Source organism: Akebia trifoliata, chromosome 5 (assembly GCF_017979445.1).
Source record: "Akebia trifoliata isolate Shusen 1 chromosome 5, ASM1797944v1, whole genome shotgun sequence".
NCBI lineage: Eukaryota > Viridiplantae > Streptophyta > Magnoliopsida > Ranunculales > Lardizabalaceae > Akebia > Akebia trifoliata.
This window is the reverse complement of record NC_141379.1, coordinates 25,218,475-25,241,173: the sequence shown is the minus strand read 5'-3', so window position 1 is coordinate 25,241,173 and position 22,699 is coordinate 25,218,475. Positions and strand designations below refer to the sequence as shown.

Sequence of the window (22,699 nt, the reverse complement as noted above, 5' to 3'; positions counted from 1 at the left end):
ATTTTCCAATTAATATGTTCATGGTTTAGAGGAAGATAAAGAGAGGGACAAAGAAGTGGGTTGTGTTACAAGGGTTGTGCTTGGTTGGTTTAATTGTTTCAGTTGTTGCTACCATTGGTTCACTTGCAGGGATTTTAAACAGTCTCAAGAGTGCTAAACCATTCCACATTGAATAAGAGAGGTTATTTGTACTTATCTCATTTATAGGATTGTAAGGATGATAGTAAGAATAAATTTATTTAGGCTTATTAAGGACTTTTTCCTATCAAATATGGTATGTTTTTAATACAATTTTATATTCATATAACCACAAATTTAAATAAGACCATCCCATTAAATCAACTTTTAAAAGCATAGTTTTAGAACTTGACTTGAGTCAAATCAAGTTAAAAACTAGCATAGCGATATAACTTGGACATGTTAAGTAAAATATTAAAATATTCTAAATATATATCTTATAATATTTTTAAATGAAAAAAATATATTATTTTTTATGCAATTTTTGGTTGAATTGGTCATTTGACAAGTTGACTCAATGATTTTCCAAGTTGAAATCTTGTTGATTAAGTTTTGATAATTTTTAGAGTCAATTTCATGTGAATTTTAGTTTTGAATGTGTGCACGTCCTATACCCATTGCCACTATTTAGCATGGTAGTGTGTTGGCCACCAATAATTATTTAAAAAAATTACATAAATAATCTTCACGAAAGAACATCTTTCTAAATAATTTCTAAAGGCCCATGTAGATATGAGAGTCAGAAATACTTAAAACATAAGTAATATTAGAAGTACTATCAGAAGTACTTCTAATAAAGTTTTGTTTTCGAAAATTATTCTGGATTTTATTAAAATGTCAAAAATACCCTTATTATAACAATTATTGTTTTTAACATTCTAACATTCTAACTCAACAAATTATGCTCCAAAAAAGTAACAGTTACTATTTTTATTAAATAAAAACATTATAATATTATTTTAAACTCAAAATATACTTCTTCTTTTAAATAAAAAAAATCGATAGAACCTCCCCTAAATATTGGACATATGAAAAATAAAACTTGTATAAAAACATAACAGTTATCATATAATAAAACATGTATTATCATATATAAAATATATATATATATATATATATATATATAATAAATTTGCATTCATACTTGATCATTGCCTATTGTATTTCATAGTCAACTATATTCTAGTAAAAATAACATATTTTATAATACATATAATTACCTAATAAAAAATATTATATCAAAAATAACAAACTAATATCACTATAAACTATAATATATTGTATCATATTGATGCATATAAGACCTCGTCCCATGTCCAAAGATTTATTTTTGTCTTTTTCTTCGCATATTTATTATCGTCATGATCAATCTTCTCGACTTCATCAAATCATATGAAATCATTTTTATGATCCTATAAAATAAAAATATATATACATTTTATTTAAATATAAATGTCATATCATATTTATAACTGATACAAATTAATGCAAATTATTCAGTACCCTTCATATGGGCACTTATAGAATTGTCTACCTATGTTACTTTTTGTGTTGGAAGTATGTAATCACACCTCTCGTCCAAAAGAGCAATAAAAAACCATAATAAATTGTAATAATCACACTAACAAATATAAAATGAAAAGAAAACATTTATTAACAAAATATACATGTGATCGTCATACCAATAAATAAAGATGTTCATATAGTAGAAATATACTGTATTCACACAAATACAAAAATTATTCAGTTAATAGTAACTTCTAAATCATAAAATTATATAACTATATCACGTTGATCATAAAAATTTTAACCATGACTTCTCTCATACATTTCATTTCTCTATGTTCTTCCTTTTGTAAACGTCTCGATGGTCTAAGTTCATCCATACTCCTAGGGACAGCTTTATCTATGTAATCTACTTCGTTGTATAAGGCAAAATTAATATTTATCAAAACTTCTTTTCAAATGAAATTATGCAATTTCATATAAACAATGACGATGTCCCTCTATGTATCAATAGAGTATGTGTGTATGTCCCTAAGAATTGCCCATCTTACCTTTAACACTCCAAAACATCTCTCTATAACATTGCGTAATAAGGATTGAATTTGGTTAAATAACTCATTTTTCTTCTGCCATGTACTCCGTCGGAAGTCTTATAATAGTAACAAACATTCTTATATGGTGTCATATACCCATCAATAGATAGCAAAAGTCAATCAAGTACTATTTTTCTACAAATGAATATTATTTTTATTATTTTAAATACATAATGTATAATTGAATATACTTATAAGTAAAATTTTGAATACCAACCTAATGGAGGCTAAAGAAATCCCGAATTGGGATTATTTATAGTTTTCAAGAATACGTTTGTGTTATTTTCTTGTCCCTCCCAACCAACAACTACATATGTGAAGAACATGTCGAAAGAGTATACAATCATTACATTTTATGTTATATCCTTTCAACCTAAATATTAAAGTTGATCCGTTGTTGAAACACATGCCCCAATGTGAGTTCTATTAATCACTCCCACACAATCTTTCATATTGTGTAAATTTTTTGATGAAAAATTAAACATTATAAATTTTTATAAATTTAATTTTAAGATTATCTTAAAGAAATGTTAGAATATTTGATTTATGCCAATTTGATAAGGGATCTCATCCAAAGAATGAGATATAATAAGAGTTTTGCACAATTTAATGATAACTTTTAAGATTCTATGAAAGTGCTTACTTACGGTTTCTTCAGAACCTTGAAATCAATCATCAACATTTCTCATGCCCTCGTTTTGTCTCAATATCTTTAAGATTTCTAAAAATACTTTCAAAGAAATGTTCATTTTGCTTTCAAGACCCACCTTTTCATGTAGAGTTTTGTACAATTTCTCAAATACATATTTTTTCATACGATAATTATTTATGATATATTGCATTATTCTCAAACAAAACATAATTCATATAATTTTATCCAGTAAAATTACAATTAGTCTTGGGTTGTTGAACTAATTTATTTTTATAAGTAGTACGATAATGATTAGTTGCAGCAAGTACAGTCATACATATAATCTCATCATTTGAATTTGAATAATCCATATTATTTTTTGTTTACATTATTAATAAAAAAATATCATTCAATATTTTATATAAACAATCACATAAATATAATCAATCTATATATAATCACATAAAATATCAAAACAAATATTTTTAACAATGAAATCATAATCCATAATTCATAAGACATAATCGATAATTCACAAAGTACATGCAAATACAGACATAATCCATAGAATAAATCAAAATCATAATCTATGAAATAAATATTTTTTTACTAACCACATAGTTCACAAAAAAAGGTACATAAAATACCAATCCATAAAAAAACTACATCACCCTATACTGATTATCACGATAACGACGATATTCAAAATCAAGGTACGATATGTGAGCATCATTTGTTGGCATGTTATAGAAGACATTCCTAAAATCTATACTTTTTACGAATTTAGATATCATATGATAATATCTATCGCTACCTAAAGGAATTTCATCCACTAATTCATTAAGATGTATCATGCATTCATCAAGAATAAACTTTTTTTACTCGTTTGGAAGTTCATCTCGATGAATCTTTGATTAGAAAAGATCCACCAAACAACTGAATTCAACCTCGAAGAACTCAGATTTTCCTTCATTTTTGTGTTTTAATCTAGAATCATCACTTATTGATGATATTTTTGTGGTGGTCTTGAATTTAGTGACTTATCAATATCATTATCGGGATGAGTTGGGAGTATATTTTCTTATGTCGTTGGAATATATTTAGGGGTATCAACATTGATATCATCAACAATTGACTCATTTATCATGTATGTCATTGTAGAAGATCGAACACAAGATCTGATAGTTGTGGTACTACCAAATAACTTGTCCAACTCATCTCTATGTTTCAATACCTTATAACAAAACTTATTATCTCCAAGATATTGCTATAAAAAATAATGAATACTATTAATAAATATTTGTTGATATCTTTATAAATAAGTAAAATTAAATATATTAAAAAAATATTTATTACCATTTGTTGGTCAATCAATCATTCATTACTCATGATGATGGAATAGTTGTTCCAATCGATTCCAGTTATACTTATTAGATTGGACCAAACCTTCCAATCTAATTTTATTTTGTTCTAATGATTTTTGAATTATTTTTATTCGAATTGTAATTTTTTTTTCTTGAGAAATTTATTTCGAACAAACTTTCATCCTAACTTGTCTAAAGTTGACCTATTCCTATGACCTTGTGTGACTGCTTCGACACATACTTCAATAAAGGACTTATGTAAATACGGGCTCCAGCTTACTTTACCCTTGTCATTTTATGTTGTAACTTGTTTGCCCTTATTCATATTTGTTGTTTCATAAGACATATTGAAATGAAAAAAAAAATAAATAAAAAATGAAAATGTGAAAAAAAAAAACCTAAATAAATAAATAAGCACGTATTAATCACGTGTTAGAGAAAAATAAAAATATATCAATAAGAAACATATTACCAAATTTATAATTATGATTTTTGTAATCACTTTTTCTTGATGTTTTGTATTATGTGGCATCCCACATTCTTTTATAATAATAACCTCAAAAAAAAAAAAAAAAATTTACAAGTCCTACATAGAATCTATCTAAAATCTTTATATATGTTATCTAACCATGTATTATTGTCCATTAAAGTATAAGAACATCAAAAATCTATTTATTGGTACTACATGCTATACCCTTTTGAACCCACTGATCATCTGAATGTTTGATCCATCATGTACTAGACTTTCATGCCAAAAATCAATCCAATTGACAACACCACTATTGGATTTATGGGTAAAAACCATTTAGTTTATATTTCATAGTTTTGTTTATGTTGATGTTTATATGATTTAAAACATTTCTAATGTAAAAGATCTTATTTTGTTTGATTTGTGTAGGTTGCACATTGGAAATGGAAGGGAGAGGTTGATATTTGTCAGTGCCCGAGAGCAAAGCTTGGACAACAAAAATGATAAAAAAAGGTTTTCCTCTATGTTTAAAAAAAAACTCACAAAAGGCTTATTATAAAACTAAATACAACACCCATTAAGCATAAGAGAAAAATACAACAGTTCATATTTCCAACAATGAAGTTGTCTTATTAATTTTCCAATGATTAAAATACATTATAAGTAATAAGTTTACATTTACCTCTAACCCTTTTCCAACTAGGACGAAGATTGGACCCTATTTTTTTTTATTTTTTTTGGGATAATGACTTTGAATGATTCTTTATTGAGAGTATGTACTACATAGTCCCCTAGTAAAAAATACGGACCATTTGAGTCCCACTTAATAAAAACTAAGTTTATGAAAGATATTTTGAAGATTTTTTTAAGAAAAATACCTGAAATACCCTTTTAACAATTTTACAAAGAGTTTGATCTATAAATATAGTAAGTCAATTAAAAAACTTAATCAATTTATTTAGTTATTAATATTTCTGTGAAAAATAAAAAATAAATATTTTATTTCTTAAAAGTTAAATTCAATATAATTTTATTTGACACATTTGTGTCGACTTGCTAATTTTTGAGTTGAATCAATTTGATGAATATTTAAGTCGAGTTTTAAAATTATGTTTTAATTATTTAAAATTAATTATATATAAAATAAATCTAATATTCATAGACCAAATCAGTTTGATGATGATCATCCTCATTTCCATCATCATCATCGGTGTAGTCATCATCATCTATGTGTTTTAAAGATTATTAGTTTTGGTAAGAGAAACAATTTTTTTTTTGTTTGTTTAATTTATCTATAAGAGATGACAATAGTTAAAAGGCATGTCATCATTTATAAAACATAAGAGTAATTCAAATATTCTCAAATAAATATGTTTCTTTAAATTTCAAAAATCATTGAAAGGGTAATTATAGTATTTCGTTTCAAAAGTTCTTTTTAGACTAATATTTGATAAATTGGGTACTAAAGAGTCCATATTTTTTAAGAATGAACATAAGTCTTTGTGTAATTATCCCTTTTTTTTTTTTTTTCTTTTAATGAATTTTTTCGTACAACCCAAAACCTAGCGACGTCAATAGGTGGATTTGGACTGGGCTTAGTTGAACCTGATTACCTTGACTAGCCCTATAACATTATTGGGCCTCAGTCCAACCCTGATAGACTTAATGACGATTTGAACCAATTACAATGACTAAATTCAACATTTTCAATGAAAAATGTATTTTTTCGAATTATTTGTGTATTTGAATATTTTCAATTGAAATTATTGTCTTATTTCAAAAACCATGATCCGAGTACAACCTGATGACATTAGTGTCGGACTCGGGTTTTACAGACTTTGTTTAGGGCCGGGTTAGACTGCTTCCAAGCCCAACTTCAAAACCACATATTGAGATTTGAGAGCCCACCGTGTCCTCCTCTTCTATTCTATTTGCCCTAAACTAAACACTCTTCTTCTTCTTCTTCTTCTCCATAGCAAACAGAAAGAGTTTCTCAAAAAATGAGCAGGTACGTAAATATTATATAGCCGTTAGGTTTCCCGATTGCAGAAGTTCACCGCCATCACACTCTACTAATTCCTGCTAATTGCAAATTTTTGCGCAGGAGATTAAGAGCTTTCAACCGTTGGATGAGATCCCAAGGCATAGAATACAGCGATGGTCTCTTAATAACGGACGGTGGAGATGAAGAAGGGATTGCAGTGAAAGCCAAATACGATTTACATGTAGGAGATCTTGTGGCGAAGATACCTAAGCAAGCTTGCCTAACCATCAAGACTTGTGCAGCGCGGGAGATGATTGAAGGTGCAGGATTGGCGGGATCACTAGGGATTTCGGTGGCCCTGATGTACGAGAAAAGCTTAGGAGAGGCGTCAACGTGGGCTGGGTATCTACAGATCTTACCAGATAGAGAATGTGTGCCCTTGGTTTGGACTTTGGACGAAGTTGATTTGTTTCTAGCAGGGACTGAACTTCACAAGGTATTAAAACTTAAAAGTAATAACTTCACAAGGGTCTGTTTGGAATTTGGAATTTGGATGCACAACCCTACATGGAAACTGTTTTAATTTTAATTTCGTTTATATTTATATATGCTTATATTTCAGATAATTATAATTTTTTTCAAAAATCTCACACATTCAAAATTCGACATTTGAAAAAAAAAAGAAAGGGACACAGAATCTGAATCCCATGGTTTCAAAACTCGGTTTCTACTAAGTGGTCTCGAGTGAGTCAATTCGTCTCGGACGGGATAAACCCTATAACTTAGTTTAGAATGATTTATTCTTATATATTTAAATGAAAATAATTATAATTTTTCAAGAAAAGAAGGTGGATTGGAAGATGCTTATTAATAAAATCATGTTTTATTTATAGAATAATAAATATTTATGAAAACTTGACTAACTTTTGATGAATTTAAGATTCTGGTTCACTGTTCATTTTAATTATCAAAACGTGAATGGTAATAACGATATCGGAGGTTTTAAAGTGACAATTTGCAGGTTTAAAGTGACAATCTTGCAGGTTTCACTACTTTTAGTGAGATAATCACTATACAAACCAGCAAGATTGTCACTTTGAGGGGAAAAACGAGCGAGTTTGTCACTTTTAAACCTGTGATCTTGTCTATTGAAAAATCTGCGATTGCACACATTCACGTTTTGGTAATTAAAATGAACAATTAGCCGGAATCGTAAATTCGTCAAATTTGGATCACGAAATGGTAATTTATCCTATTTAAATTCTTAAAAAATTATTTAAAATATACAAAACCTGGTTGACTCGGCCAAGATTTTCAATATAGCGTCCGCGATATCTCGCAAGACATTGTGAAATACGAGATGCATTTCAAATCCGTCTCATTCCTTAATGATACCGAGATGACTTGGGCGACTCATCTCGGTCTCGGATTAGATTTAAAACCATGCTGAAGACATCCTAATCCCAACAATCAATGGACATCTAAGCTTTATGAAGACATCCCAATCCAACCCAATTTTCAGATTAAAATCATGGATTTTTCCCCTGTTGAGTCCATGAAAGTTGTCCACATGCTTTGAGATTGATTTTGCCAATATTTGAGAGATCTTAGAGCCTCAAATCCAATTTTTTGTTTCTAAACCACACAAATCTTTAAATCCAATTTTACCAGTATTTGTGAGATATTGTGAAGTCTGAGACACAATGTAAATTCGTGTCATTCATGTGCGATACCAAGGTGACTCAGGTGAGTCAACTCAGTCTCGGACGAGATTTGATACCATGGTTGGATTAGATTTGATGGCTTTAAAAATAAGTTAGATAGAAGATGCTCAGTGACAAGATCATATTTTTACTTTTATAATTATTTACAACATTAGGAATTAATTATTTATAAAAATACAAAAAACGTGCTCAGTGACAAGATCATATTTTTATTTATATAATTATATACAACATTAGGAATTAATTATTTTATAAAAGTGCACAAACATGGTTGACTTGGTCGAGTTTCATCGACTCAGTCGATATTTTCAAAATTTTAGATGGGTCATTTGATCTTGGATGAGTCTATGTGAAGGGCAATTTACATCGAAAATCCTGCTTGTTCACAAATGATACTGAAATCATAATGACAAAAAATGCGTTTAAAACACATCTTGTACCTCAAACGATTAAAACAAAAAATAAAAAAAATCCAACTTTTTGAAAATGTCTTTTTTGTTTAAGTCGTGTTTTTTATGTTTTAAACTTTCACGTTTTTTTAAATAAAAAATAAAATAAAATAAATTTTTTTTTTTTTAATGTGGGATTTTATACATAATAAAATTTGGTGATTCATAAATGTAGGAATGTAAGATCCGATGATAATATCTTGATGTTATGATTTTTCATTTTCTAATAGTTTATTATTTTGAATAAAACCTATGTCAACGAGTGAACTTTTTTTTTGGCATCATAACTTGGATAATTATGTTTGAGAACTTGTTATATTGTAAACATATGATAAATTAAAAGAAATGTTTTATGTATCATTAGATATATGTACATTTTTCATAATTTTTTATATTTCGTCATTTTTTTATTTTTTTTTTAATTTTCTAGGTTTATTTCTGAAGTTTTCTCTTACAGTTTTAAACCCTTTCTCCGACTTTGTGACTGACTGAAATGACTCGGCCGTATCATCTTGATCTCAAGCTATTTTTAAAACCATGTCGCCCAATGAAAGCAGTTGGTTTTTTTTTTCCCTTATGAAATACTGTTTATTTTACTTGAAATTAGCCGACTTTTAAATGTCGTCCAAGGCAAGAAAGTTATTCAAAAAAGAGGAAGACTGAAGAAGAAGAAGAAGAAGAAGAAGAAAGAGATGAAGATTTGTGTAAGAATATATAAGGGAGTAGAAACTCGAAAGTATAGAATGAGAATTAGAGATTTTCAAATTTCAACTTGTGATGACATTTTGCAAGACTAAGAATATGGAAAATATACGGAGGGTGGGACTGCCTTAATTATGGCTAAACGAGAGGTTTAAAGGCAAAAAAGAAAATTTAAGTGTCTAACTGTCAAATATCTGACCGTTGGACACTATATGATTGCATACTACATGTGTATATGAGCCTAACAGTATGTTTTTTTTTTTAATAGCATATGCAGTTAAATCATTTCAATCTTATTTTCTTTGTGACATCCTACTTTGGATCCATTCTTCTCTCATTATATGCAATACATTTCAGTTTACAACCTTTTATGTATTCATTTCGATTTCGATCATAAATCATTCTCTTATAAATTTCCTTTTGTCTATTTGCTATGGTGCATTTTTAGGCAGATCATAAAAGAAGACAAGACTCTTATTTATGAGGACTGGAAAGAGTGTATTCTACCCCTCTTGGCTTCTGGACCATTAAAGCTCAACCAAAGTAGTTTTGGTGTTGAACAATACTTTGCCGCGAGAAGTCTTGTTGCTTCTCGATCCTTTGAGATAGATGACTATCACGGATATGGGATGGTGCCATTGGCAGATCTGTAAGTAAGGCCTTCTATTTGCTGATTCTTGTCTTGAATTACTACTAGGGAGATCTTGTGGATTATCTTTAGAAGATTCAAAATGTGGCCAATCCACCTGAATCTTTAGAAGATTCATATGGCCTACTATTGATTGATGTACACTCAGCATCATAGTTTCAAGCCGTGTATGCATTTATATGTGCAGTTTTTAGAGGAACCCCTTCCATAAATATTAACTTTGGTTTAAATTTTCCTGCATTTGGTTATATTGGATGGATACTTAGATTAGGGTGTCAGAATTACTATAAGCACAAGTTATTCTTACCTGATGATTGTTATTCAAGATGTATCTGACTGATAAGATTTTTCATTGTCAAATTGTTGCTAGTTATTTAATTTGGCTTTTGGTGTTTCTATCGTCAGTTCATGCCTTGTTTTCAGAGTCCTGCATGAGACTCTGCAAGGTGTTTTATTTCATATTTGGAGGTTAATTTAGCTGGATAAAATATAATATGAGCCTCATTTACTTTTAAGGTTGTTATGTATTGAAGAACTAGAACCGAAGTTGCTTGAAGCAATTATGACTTGCTCGATAAAATTTTACTTAAATTGGCTGACACATTGCATATGGGCCTTTTGGTCTTGTCATCATGACTCATTATATTCAGGTCTGTGAAATATCTATATCTCACAATCTCGTCAATTTTTAGAAAAATAAATAAATAAAGGCTAAAAGTTCTCAAGAAAGCTATGACGCTAGAAACCTTTCTTTTTTATAAAAAAATTCTTGCAAAAGTGTCGTGTGATTTGATGCTTATAATTTTTTAAACAATGTTTAGTCTTTACAATTTAGGACAGTGATTTCATAGATTCTAAGTTGATACTGTAACATCATTCACTTTTTATGATATCAACACTTGTTGTGATGATGGTGATAAATAATATATAAAAAATTCACTCTTTGTTCTACTTGTACTTCAATTTCATTTATTTGTATGTCAGGTATGCTTTTTTTTTTCAAATAAGCTTTTAAAACTACTACATGCCAACCATTTCTATTTCTATTTTAATTGCATAGTGCCCTTGTTGCTGAGCACATGCCAATTTCAGAGGCAGCTTTGGCTTAACAATATTTTCTATCAAATCCAGATTTAATCACAAGACAGGAGCTGAGAATGTTCACTTCACTTCTGTATCTTCTCATTCCGACTCTGACAATGACAGCAGTTTTGAGGACAGTGATAACGAGGATTATAATGGTTATGAGAAATCATCAACTGAAGATTTTCGGATGAAAGAATCTCCAACGGGTGTTGCTGAAAAGTACTCTTTGGATGTTAACAATGTGGATTGTATTCAAAATTAGAGGACAATCCTTTGGCTCTAGAAATGATAATTGTTAAAGATGCGAAAGCTGGGAATGAGGTTAGCATTCAGCCTGAACTTGTTCACTTCTTGCCTTCATAGTGATTATCAGCCCATTATTGTTGTTAGTTTGTTTATCTAGATGAATTTTGCAAGCTAATTTAAGTAATCCAACGAGGAAGGTAGAATTTGAGGTGCACTAGCGTGGTTGCATGTCAAGAAGGGACTTTGTAGTGTGGAATATCGATTTCAATTAATCTTCATATGCTATTGATGAACGACTGTCCGTACGATGTGAAGTTTTATACCTGTGGTCTAAACAGAGCATAGAGTTCGCGGGGATATCTTTTGATGACTTTGTTTTTAGATGGCACTCTTTATGTAATCATTAATGTTGTAGTTTTCTTTTTTTGATGCTCTTCTTGAGGCTTCCTTGGCCTCCTTGTATTTTGCCTGCCTTTTTTCAATATATTATACTTTTCAACAAAAACAAAAGTGTCAACTGTCAAACACGTTGACCCTTACAAAGCTAACACGCCGACATGTCCATACGATTTTTTGTTTGTTTGTTGATAAATATAGATTTTATTGAAAGGAGGACAAGATGTCCTCAAAGCAAACGGAACAATACAAAAGTGAAACTGCTTTCTCCCCTTACACATCAGGCCCCACCTAAAACAAAAGTCCTCAGAGAAAGAGGCATCTAAACTGTTTGCACTACAAAAATAAAATACCAACTATAGCAATAACTATGGTTATAACCTTTTTTCCTTTCCCAGCTTCTGGAGTGAAACAGATCTCCTACAAGATGTAAGCAATGTGAAAATAAGTTGGTTACTTATAGCAGTTTCTTTCTTTTTCAGGTTTTTAATACTTATGGGTCTATGGGGAATGCTGCGTTACTTCACAGATATGGATTCACTGAGCTTGATAACCCTTTCGACATTGTGAATATCGATCTAAAACTTGTTCTTGAATGCTGTTCATCGTTATTCTCCAGTCGTTATGGTAGAGCAAGGCTGTCACTATGGAGGAGATTAGAATGCTCGGGTTGTGTCAGCCAGGATTCTGAGTATTTCGAAATCTCGTCAGATGGGGAACCTCAGCTTGAGCTCCTAATTTTGCTTTACATCATTTTCCTACCTGAGGAAGTATATCACAAGCTGAACCATACAGTATCTTCAGTCGGGAATATCGACAAAGCCATATGCATTCTTTTGTCGAACAAAGAAAATAGAAGAATTTCATCGGAAACTCCAGAAATGGCCAAGGATTATTTGCTTACGGATGTAGTTTGTGGTGCGCTTGTATCACTTGCTGATATTCGGGAGAGTTTTTACGGTATAAATTCATTGGAAGACGATATAGAGGCTCTTAGGAGTTGTTCCTCGCGGGAGAGGAAATTATACCATTCTTTGGTGTTACGTGTGAGCGAGAGGAGGATCCTCAAGAAGTTCAGGACTTATGCTTCTTCGAGATCACATAGACCTAAGAAGAGACCATTTGTGAGGAAAAGCTGAAGAAAGCTTGTAATGAACCACTCAACATCAACAATCTAGTGGTATACACTGCACTTATGTTCTGTGGTTATACCATATCTTCTACTCTTAAAATTGTTCCAATTTGATGATCATACACCTCTGTTTGCAGATCCTGTCACATTTCAGATAACTTCACCATCCTTTTCCAACCATCCAGAAGAATGCAACAGAAAGGATGCACAAGGTTGATTATAAAGTGCTTTCCTAACGACTCAATGCAAGAGAACAGTGATCGATTTTACATCATTGGGTGCATTGGATTTTTTCAAACTAAAAAGGTTGAGAGTAATGAAAACAGATTGATTTTTGAGAACTTATATTATCACCCCAAATTTTTATTATTACCCACTAATGGCTTAACCATGCATACTCTCTCATTAGGATAGAAGATGGGCTTAGGATTGAAATCTAAGTGGTGGTGGCAGTAGAAGAGAAGTGGAAACAGTGGCAATGCTACGGTGGACTCTGTGGTCTTGCTGGCCCTGCTCTTTCCCAATTTTTTCCTTAAAAAAAAAGGGTCGCCATTCAGAACAATGTCCCATTCCTATAGCAAAATATGATGTCTACATTGCACGTTTTTATTGGGCTTTTAAGAAGAACGGCTTGGTTAAGAGCCCAATGTGTCTTTCTTAATTTCTAACACATCAATCTGTCTCAAATGTAACATGGTAATTTAAATCGCAACAACTCTTGCAACAAATTTTCTAGAATTTCAATTCAAATGAAAGCCTATATCATCAAAACAGAAGGCAATAACATCACTTGAGCCTCAGATCCGTGTTACTCACTTAGTCCATTGTAATACAATAACCTATGGGATTGTGTCAATAAGTCGAGCATTTTTATCTAACTCGGTCCCTATTGGTTCTGGGTTCCGATCCAGTAAACAATATGCATAATCCAACATGATTAAATAACAATTGGATTAGGTTTGGATCTGGGTCTGCATCAAAACAAATCCAATTAGATAAACAATAGGTCTGAAATATATAGATATACATATTATCAAATTGCAAATTCCCAATGTGGAAAATCCAATCCATTTGGCAGTTGTGTCTCACTGTAAAAATTCAAACTTTCGCAGGCAAAAAAAACACATGAAGAAACCTAATGCTTAACTGCCAAAAACCTGAAGTTCCTAGCATTCCTAAACATCCACATAGGAGACATTTTTCTTAGGATCTTACATGATTGCAAGGAATTCGTTTCTTTACTCAGGGAACTGGTAAGTGGTAAAATGAATTTCGCAACCTAGAAAAACGTCAAAAGAACTGAGAATAACATTCAGAGGTGCGGATACCTGCATTTTGGAGACCCCATATTCCTATTGGTCCATATGTATTGAAAAAGCATCCCAAGGTGATCGTATACGTGGGTATTCTGGTAAAATTCAGTATGTCCTTCAATACACTGGATCAATGGGAACGTGGGGTTCTCCAAAAATACACCCGTATCATTTTGGCTTGGAAAACAAATTACAAGCAAAATGCAAATCATACACCTGAAAATCACATTTTCTACGCAGATCATTTTCCCACCCATTTTACATGGGCAATCATACAAATTACAGTCCTGATTTTGACTCAAAAATTCACTTGGTCTGTACACGGCTGACATGGCAAGGGCACGGGGAACCAAAGATCTTTTTCTTCGAGATACACAAGGAAAAGATCAACGGTTCTGTGCCCTTGCCAATCAGCCGAGTACAGACCGGGTGAAAAATTTTGAGTCAGAAATCATTAGCGACTTACAAGCCCTTAAGAGAGACATTCAAAACAATGAATGCTGTATACCAAGAAGTATATTAATGTTTTCTAACGGGAAAAAAATGCAGGAAGGGAATGTTAAAACTAGAGAACATGTACAAAACAAAAAATTTATCCTCCATACACCAACAAACATCCTCTAGGCAAAAAATTCCCAACCATTTTACATCGGCAATCATACAGATCCTTAGAGAGATTCAAAACTATGAATGTTGTACATACCATGTAGTATATTAATGGCTTCAATATGGGAAAATAGGCAGGAAGAGAATGTTAAACCTAAAGAAAAGATGAGTATAAGAAAATGTACAAAACAAAAATAAAACCAATAATCATCCTCTAGCCAACATGTAATAAAAACCTAACCTTCAAAAACCAATGATCATCATCTTATCCAACATGTACAATGCTCCCAACGAGTGCCTTGTAAAACACTGACAAAATCTGATCACCAAGTTTCCCATTCATTCATGAAGTTATTCCACATTGCTGCAGTGATGGTGTGTCGTAGCATATAAGCATCCTGATCTTGCACCATTGAATTGCACTGTGTCTCAGGTTGATCATCAAGCTCATGCAATTCTTCTAAGGCACTTGTTTCAGAAGCCTTAAATAACCAATCATTTCTTTCCTCACGTCGAATATGATTGTGTATTACACATGCAGCAATAATCAAATCCCTCTGAGTAGGAAATGCATAAGGAGGAGCTAACTTGAGTATGGGGAATCGTGCTTTCAGAACATCAAAACATCGCTGGATTGCATTTCTTAGTGATGCGTGTCGGTGATTGAATAACTCTTGTGCATTTGTTGGTTGCTGATTAGCACCTCTAAATTCATCGATATGGTAACGAAATCCTTGAAATGGGGAAATAAATCCTCTGACATTGGCATACCCACCATCAACAAGGTAGTACTTACCTGTAAAAAATTGACCCATTCTGGATTTGTGAACATGCAAACCATGAAAACAATAAAAATAAGAGAAAAAGAACAAAATGGGTGTGGACTTGAATGAATTTGTATCTAACTAAGAGGAAATTAACATTTAACAAAACAAAAAAAAAAAGCTGCTATTGGCACCCCCAACTTTTACTTATACACGCCAATTAAAAAATAATAATAATAAGTGAACAGTTGAAAATAAGTAAAAGTTGGGGTGCCAAGAGAAGCTCTCTCATTTGTTTGTGTTAGATTTCTATTTTTTCGAGTTTAGGATTTTATATGAGCCTAATCATAATTGTGTAACCAGCTACTGAAATTGTTTGAACGAGTGTAATAATGTTTTGTAATGTTGAGATTATAATTTGAGCCAAACCTTTGTAATGTTTTCTAGAGTGTATTTTAATCTTTAATATGGGGTGTGATAAATAATTTAAGACATTGTGGTGTAATAAGTAAAAGTTGTGGTGCCAATAACAGTGTCCAAAATAAATTTCATGTGTAATGATGATAGTAAGAAAACCTTCAGGAATTTGAGGGAAATTCTGAACTGGATCATCGAGGACTGCTTGTAACACATGTGAATCTGCAGCAGAGCCCTCCCAACCGGGGTAGACAAAGATAAACTGCAGGTCAAATGTGCACGCTGCCAATACATTTTGTGTCAGGACACCCTTACTATTACGGAACCGAGATTGATCTTTAGCAGGGACATGTACAGGGATGTGCATGCCATCTATTGCTCCAATACAATCCTGAGACAAAAGTGTAAAGTTAACAAAATGAAAAGAATCTAGAACAATAAAAATGTATTTCTAAGAAATAAACCTTAAAATATGGGTAGAATCTAGAATTGTTGAGGACTTCAGGCGGAGTTGCATCCTCTGACGGCTGTAGAAATTCACGTGATAGAGACTTGATTGCCTTCAAGGTGTTGTTAAAATACCGACTGATGGTTTCTCCAGAGTGATGAAATCGTTCTTGGATGACTCGATTACGTTCATTGTGACCAACAATATTCAAGAATATTGCCACTTGCTCCTCTATCTTGACACCAGATGTATCACGTAATAGGTCTCTTTGTCGAAGAATGTCACATAACTTGTGAAAAACGTGTTTATCCATCCGGAACATTTCACGACATCGATCATCATCACCAGTTAGTACTTCGTTCATAAATTCTGATCTAGTATGAGATGAATTATGACAAGGTTGCTTATTAATATGACTATAATAGTAATAGCCGGAAGCAGCTGCAACTAATTCCATCTCATCCAGTTCCAGGTCATAGTCATCCATGTCAGCTAACTCATCTGTAGAAATAAAAAATACCATAACAAAACAAATACTTCATAATTGATACACACAACTCAACTACCCAGATTTTGAGCAGGAAATGTAGTACAAAAAGAAGTGAGCTTCTACTGCCTTGCCAACTTTTGCAAATGCCACTCCAAGATGCGTGCTAATTCTTTGGTGATTTGCATATGAATTGGGGTGGCATTGGAAAAAGTTGGTGTGGCAATAGAATCACTAAAAAGGAAATACTACAGAGCTGGAGTTAATCATAAACAACGATAAGCAATCAAATAAAGTTGGTATTCTCAACAACGATGTATTACCAGTTAAGATCATCCAACCATAATAGCAATATCACAACCATTAACCATAAAGTCAAATTAAACATACAAATAAGGCAGTTCACCAGGAGCCTAACTTAGTCATACAGCTCATGAGCAACAAGTGTAGAACCCCAAACACTAGTCCAATAAGTTTCTCAAACCAAGGAACTAGAGGGAGCACTACATATGCCTAACAAACATGCCAATCATCCTTCTCTTTTGAGATAAAGGTTTCCCTTGCATTGGGTTTCTCAAATTGATCAATAAAACAACAAGGTAGAGGCATTGATCTAATATTTTAATACAGTTTCTTAAAGAAAAACAATCATCACCTTTCATCATTGCAGTTGTCTTCAACTTTGAAGCAGCCGCTATCCGTAACATAGCTTCCACTATAGCATCATCGATTCCTTTACGGTTTCTCTTACGACGATTCGAACTCAGTGACACCAAAGACCTACGTTTGTTGCGACCATTTGGTACGTTCACATCCACCCCTGAGCTTGAAGGGTCATCGTCTTGCACAAGCATCGATCGTGCACCAGGATTAACAGACATGCTTGCAGTTTTTGGACATTACAACAAACCCAAACTCTGGATTTGAACTCTCCTACTCAAAATAAAAGGAGCCATACAGCCCATATCATTCCAGCTCTTATCAACACAAAAATCCCTCCTGAATATAAGAGCACACTATACGAAATAGGAAAAGATCCATTAAGCTTATGATAACCATTCACACTCTATATCAACACAATACTTATCAATTATAAATATATATGGGTCAGGATCCATTGACTCCTAAGAATGACTCAAAAAAAACAGATGATCCCAACCCTTTAAATGCAAAATCCAATGGTTGAGATTTATGAGTATCATATCTTCTATCCTAAGAGGCCCATTGGAACTTGGAAATTGAAACAAAACCAGGTGGAAATCAGGAAGTTCAAAGTTGTACAAGGTTTAGTACCAACATTAAGTATCTTGACTCAAGCACATGGTTTTAAAACTCATCCAAAACTAAGCCACCGAGATGATTGGGCCAAGTCATTTCAATCTCAGATGCGACAAGGCAAGATCGTCCATGTGAATTGTTCATCATATTGACTAATCTGAGATCTGAGATGACTCGTCAAAATATTGGACAAGTTAATAAGAATTTGGCCTAGTCAACCAGGTATTATAATTTTTTATGAAACATCACTAAATTGTTTTTAGTTATTTAAATGCTTGTTATATAGGAAATGTAAGATTTTGTGACTGAACATCTACTAACCTACCTTTATTTATTTTTTTTTTGCTAAGCAAGCAAAGGATTAGTGATTTAGGGAGGTGAAGGTGGGTTCAACAAGATTTGAACCTAGGTCATGGGGTCAACTGTCGTCGAGCCTTTACCACTTAGCTAAGTGGCACCTTCATCTACTAATTAACCTTATAATAAGGTAAAAATTATAAATATTATATATATTAATAAATTATTTTTAAAAATTTAAATGATTTCACTCCTTCAAGACAAGAATCGAGATGACTTGGACAAATCAACTTGATATCATTTGGGGGCTACCATGCTCGGGTAGTATTCATTTTTCACATATAGTAGTTTCTTGGATGTTGGTATTATTTTTTCTTGGTTCACAATAATAAGGAAAAGGGAAGCAATGTAATATAGTTCACATTGTCTCATAACTGATGTATATTCATCTCCATTGAATATACTCTTACATTACAATTAGTGATTTCTAATAGGGTTTATCTTATTTTAGGGTTTATTCTCTTTTTTTTTTTTTTTTTTGCTTATTGTGATTTCCCATATAAACCCACTTAGGTTTCTTGTAATTGCATCCAATTCAATAAAGCTAATTCCTTTACAAATTAAACTATATCTTAAGCTCCTCACATACTAAAAGATGATCAAAAACTTATATAAAGAGTCACAGTCAAGTAGAATTTTTATTCAAACAGAAAACCAGAGAAAGAAATTTAGTAAAAATAGGGTTTATGAACGAACCTTCTATGCGATGGAGGCGTTCAGGACCGTACAAGAAATGTGACTCGCCATCTCCATGCCCGTCCGCTTCATAAAACACTTTTGAGAATCCCTAGAAATTCTGAATGAGGAGGGAGTGAGAGCTGCTTTTTCCTCCTTGAAAACAAATAACGAGAGCGATTCACGTTGTTCTAAAACTCAGAAGAGTACGATTCGACTCAGTAGGACTGAGCGGACTCGCAGTGTCCATTTGTGAACTGACATTCTAAATCGGTTTCCTATTTGGCTCGTTCAAAATCCGATTCGACTCTTTCCTTTTCTAGAAATATTTGGAGATGGGAGTATATTCGTATTAAGAGCCAGGAGCAAAACTTCGGTTGAATTGTCGGTCCGGTTTTAAAACACTGGGATAAAGTAAAAATAAATAAATATAATTTTTTTTAAGTAAAAAAAAAAACACATATTTTATATATTAAGTTATAAAATATCATTAAAAATTAAAATTAACATTAAAAATAATCTGTAACTTATCATATAAAAAATAAAAATTTGTCGATTAAATCATGCTTAATCGTGAGTTTTTGAAAAAAAATCAAATGTTGTTCAAAAAACTGGGAGATTTTTTGAAAAAATCATGATATAATCATCAACTATTCTAACTACACTTCTATAAGTTTTATAATTTTTTTTTTTTTGTTGTTGTTGAAAATATATGAGGTCTATAATAGCCGAAAAATCCATCTTTAGAGTACTATCATCATTTTTCTTAAAATATTTAAGCGAAAAAAATCTGTCGATATAAAATTTGTTGTTTTTCTATACAACTGAAGTTCAATATATATTTTTTTTCGAAAATTCAGTGGGGCAATAGCGTTCACTTGGCCCTATTGTAGCTCTTCCCTTACTTTTACATCAACTGAAAGAACTTTAGAAAGTAAATAAGTCAATGGATACCGATCAAAAAAACAGTTGATGGATGTATACATATACTGAAAATCTCAATCATACCATAATGATTATTATAAAATTCATAAAAATAAAATAAAATCAATGAATCTTGACCTAATTCATCCCACCTAGATATAATTCATAGAGTTTTACACATTTTAGTAATCCGAAGTCTGAGATTAATAGACTAAAGGATGTTGGTAATCTCCACAATCATTGTGTTCTCTATAAATATAATTATGATTTTTTTTTTTTTTTGTAAGGTAGCCCAACAACTAATTATTATTTTGTCTCTTAATAATAATAATAAAAAGATTAAGAGTATTATTATCATTGTGTTAAGGCATTTCTTCCGTAAATTTCACAAAATCTACCAAATCATTGACAAAATGACATTTCATATAGTACAAGCAAAATCTTGATTTATGTGCACTAAAAGATAAAATAAATCCTCGATTCATTCCATGTTTTCTCCTGAAAATGCTGACTACTCAGCTCTTCAAAGAAAACCTCATAAAGTACGAGTGTCGCTGCAGACACTTGAGCATGTAATATGCTATGCAGTATTACAGAATGTAACAATAGATATCGAGTAAGCAAATAAAATACATAAACGAATCGTTTGCAAGGGCACCCAAAACTAAAACTACGAGGAAACTTCCATTTTCTGATTTTGTTCCTCGTTACATTGTTATTTACAAGAGCACCTGATTTGCATTGCCACATCTACACCAGCAATCCCATGTAAGCAAGTCCACCAGCATGGCATTGCACCTAAGGAGTTCCCCATAGCCTACTTCACTTCCAATGATTGAATAGCTAGCTTAGCTGCAACCATGGAAATGTTTCGCTTTGTCCAATTTATTGAATCCTCAAGCCTTCTCAATGTGTCTTTAATTTCCATCGCTTGTAACTTCTCTTTCTGCAAATCTAGCAATTCCGATTGGCTGGATCCTGTTGAAATAACATCAGCTTAACCTATATGAATGGTTAGCAAATCCAAAACACATTGAATTTGTATGGCACGGGTATAGTTCGGTTTGGGACTCAAATGGTAAAATATTTGGTCAGTAGCTGAATAGCATACTCAAATTGTAATCAAACTGTATTTTCTAGTGCTAGGGGTGGTTTCATAATCATAGGTAGTTATTTGGATTTTAGGAGAGCAAAAGTATGTGAAGCAAATAATACAATTTTATTCAAAACTACACACATCAAACTATCATTGGAGAGTGATGGCCAAATTATTATTTATTTTTTTTTTTGAAGATCAGTAAATTCGTATATATAAATGTATAATACGTGAATTAGGTAATCAGGACATAAGAAACTGTTGAATTTAGAATGTGCAATTAGAAGAAATCTCATATTGTATTTCCGTATTTAGCAGATTTTGTTAGTTTCCAAATAAAGAGATGAGGATAATTAGTATCCAAATCTCCAAGATTTATGGCTTAATTGATTTATGTTTTACTTCCTAGAATCAAGGAGTTGAGTTACCTAATTGTGTTGGTATCCTCTCCTATTAATTCATGGGGCCTATCCAAAAATAACAATGTGAGAATAATTTTCTCATATTTTCTATATGGTATCAGAGCAACCTCTGAACCTAAGAATTCTAATGATGGTCAAATACGGAATGGCCACTGATAAGAGCAGCACCTCCGACGCCTCTTCTGGCCCTGAACAGATTTCTCACAGCGGTCATGGCGGGTCTGAAAGTCTCACGCTTCCAATAACTGGACACAAACTGAACGGACATAATTACCTTCAATGGGCTCAATCGGTGATAATGTTCATATCAGGGAAAGGGAAAGATGACTACCTCACAGGCGCTGCTGTAACCCCACGGAAGGAAGACCCAAAATTTCGAACCTAGAGATCTGAAAATAACATGGTAATATCGTGGTTGATTAATACCATGGACAATGAAATTGGGCAGAATTTCATGTTCTATGGAACCGCAAAAGAAGTCTGGGATGCAGCGAAGGAAACGTACTCCGACAATGACAATACGGCAGAACAACTGGAGATTAAAAGTAGCCTCCATGATTTGATCTCTTCGTCACCCAATACTATAATACTCTTACCCGATTTTGGCAACAATTGGATGTCTTCGAAGAACTTGACTGGGATTGCATGGGAGATGCAGCCAAATACAGGAAAATAGTCGAGAAGGAGAGAGTATCAAAATTCTTACTTAGACTAAACAAAAACCTTGATGAAATCAGGGAGAGAGTGTTCGGGATGAGGCTTTCGCCTTCAATCCGAGAAGCTTTTTCAGAAGTGCGTTGAGAAGAAAGCAGGAAGAAGATCATGATGGGAAATCAAAGCACTCCAAACGTTGCAAATATTCTAGAAAGTTCGGCGCTTGCAACACATGGAATAAATCCAACCAATGATAATCGAACCCGCAAAGGCAGGCCTTAGTTTGATCACTATCGAAAGCCTGGACAT

The 22,699-nt window shown here is 32.3% G+C and overlaps 3 protein-coding genes across 5 annotated transcripts in view; 1 reads left to right on the top strand and 2 right to left on the bottom strand.

Annotated features, from left to right (window-relative positions):
• Positions 1–6,506: 6,506 nt before the first annotated feature.
• LOC147401767 (SET domain-containing protein) lies at positions 6,507–13,321 on the top strand. Its single transcript, XM_086443167.1, is given in 7 exon segments — positions 6,507–6,589; positions 6,686–7,061; positions 9,893–10,089; positions 11,221–11,420; positions 11,423–11,496; positions 12,300–12,997; positions 13,087–13,321. Coding segments are annotated over 6 exon segments (1,512 nt in total). The 5' UTR covers positions 6,507–6,581; the 3' UTR covers positions 12,957–12,997; positions 13,087–13,321.
• A 1,516-nt stretch (positions 13,322–14,837) lies between these two features.
• LOC147401766 (uncharacterized) lies at positions 14,838–19,465 on the bottom strand. 3 transcript variants are annotated; one of them, XR_015178682.1, is made up of 6 exons: positions 19,316–19,465; positions 17,640–17,917; positions 16,514–16,998; positions 16,209–16,440; positions 15,110–15,664; positions 14,838–15,022 (listed from the first exon to the last, which is right to left on the bottom strand). XR_015178682.1 is itself a non-coding variant. In XM_086443169.1 (6 exons), the coding sequence occupies exons 3-6, from the start codon at positions 17,863–17,865 to the stop codon at positions 15,192–15,194; spliced, it is 1,416 nt and encodes a 471-aa protein (XP_086299295.1). In that variant the 5' UTR covers positions 17,866–17,904; positions 17,935–18,000; positions 19,316–19,461; the 3' UTR covers positions 14,838–15,191. The 3 variants fall into 3 exon arrangements, 2 of the variants coding, with proteins under 2 accessions (XP_086299295.1, XP_086299294.1); XM_086443169.1 differs by adding an exon at positions 17,935–18,000 and having other exon boundaries at positions 14,838–15,664; positions 17,640–17,904; positions 19,316–19,461; XM_086443168.1 differs by having other exon boundaries at positions 14,838–15,664.
• A 1,158-nt stretch (positions 19,466–20,623) lies between these two features.
• Positions 20,624–22,699, bottom strand: part of LOC147401765 (ATP-dependent protease La (LON) domain protein) — a gene marked incomplete at its 5' end in the record, with an annotated part of 37,257 nt that continues 35,181 nt past the window's right edge. Inside the window, one exon of the mRNA XM_086443166.1 lies at positions 20,624–21,196. Within this exon, the coding sequence (XP_086299292.1) occupies positions 21,036–21,196 (161 nt within the window). The remainder of the gene's footprint in view (positions 21,197–22,699) is intronic.

What these genes read in the sequence shown, in the direction of transcription:
- LOC147401766 (XM_086443168.1), bottom strand. Translation starts at nt 17,865, where the DNA reads ATGTCTGTTAATCCTGGTGCACGATCGATGCTTGTGCAAGACGATGAC. An exon ending in GATTCTACCCATATTTTAAG is followed by an intron (nt 16,441 to 16,513) that starts GTTTATTTCTTA and finishes CTTTTGTCTCAG; the next exon opens with GATTGTATTGGAGCAATAGA. An exon ending in TTTCCCTCAAATTCCTGAAG is followed by an intron (nt 15,665 to 16,208) that starts GTTTTCTTACTA and finishes AATTTTTTACAG; the next exon opens with GTAAGTACTACCTTGTTGAT.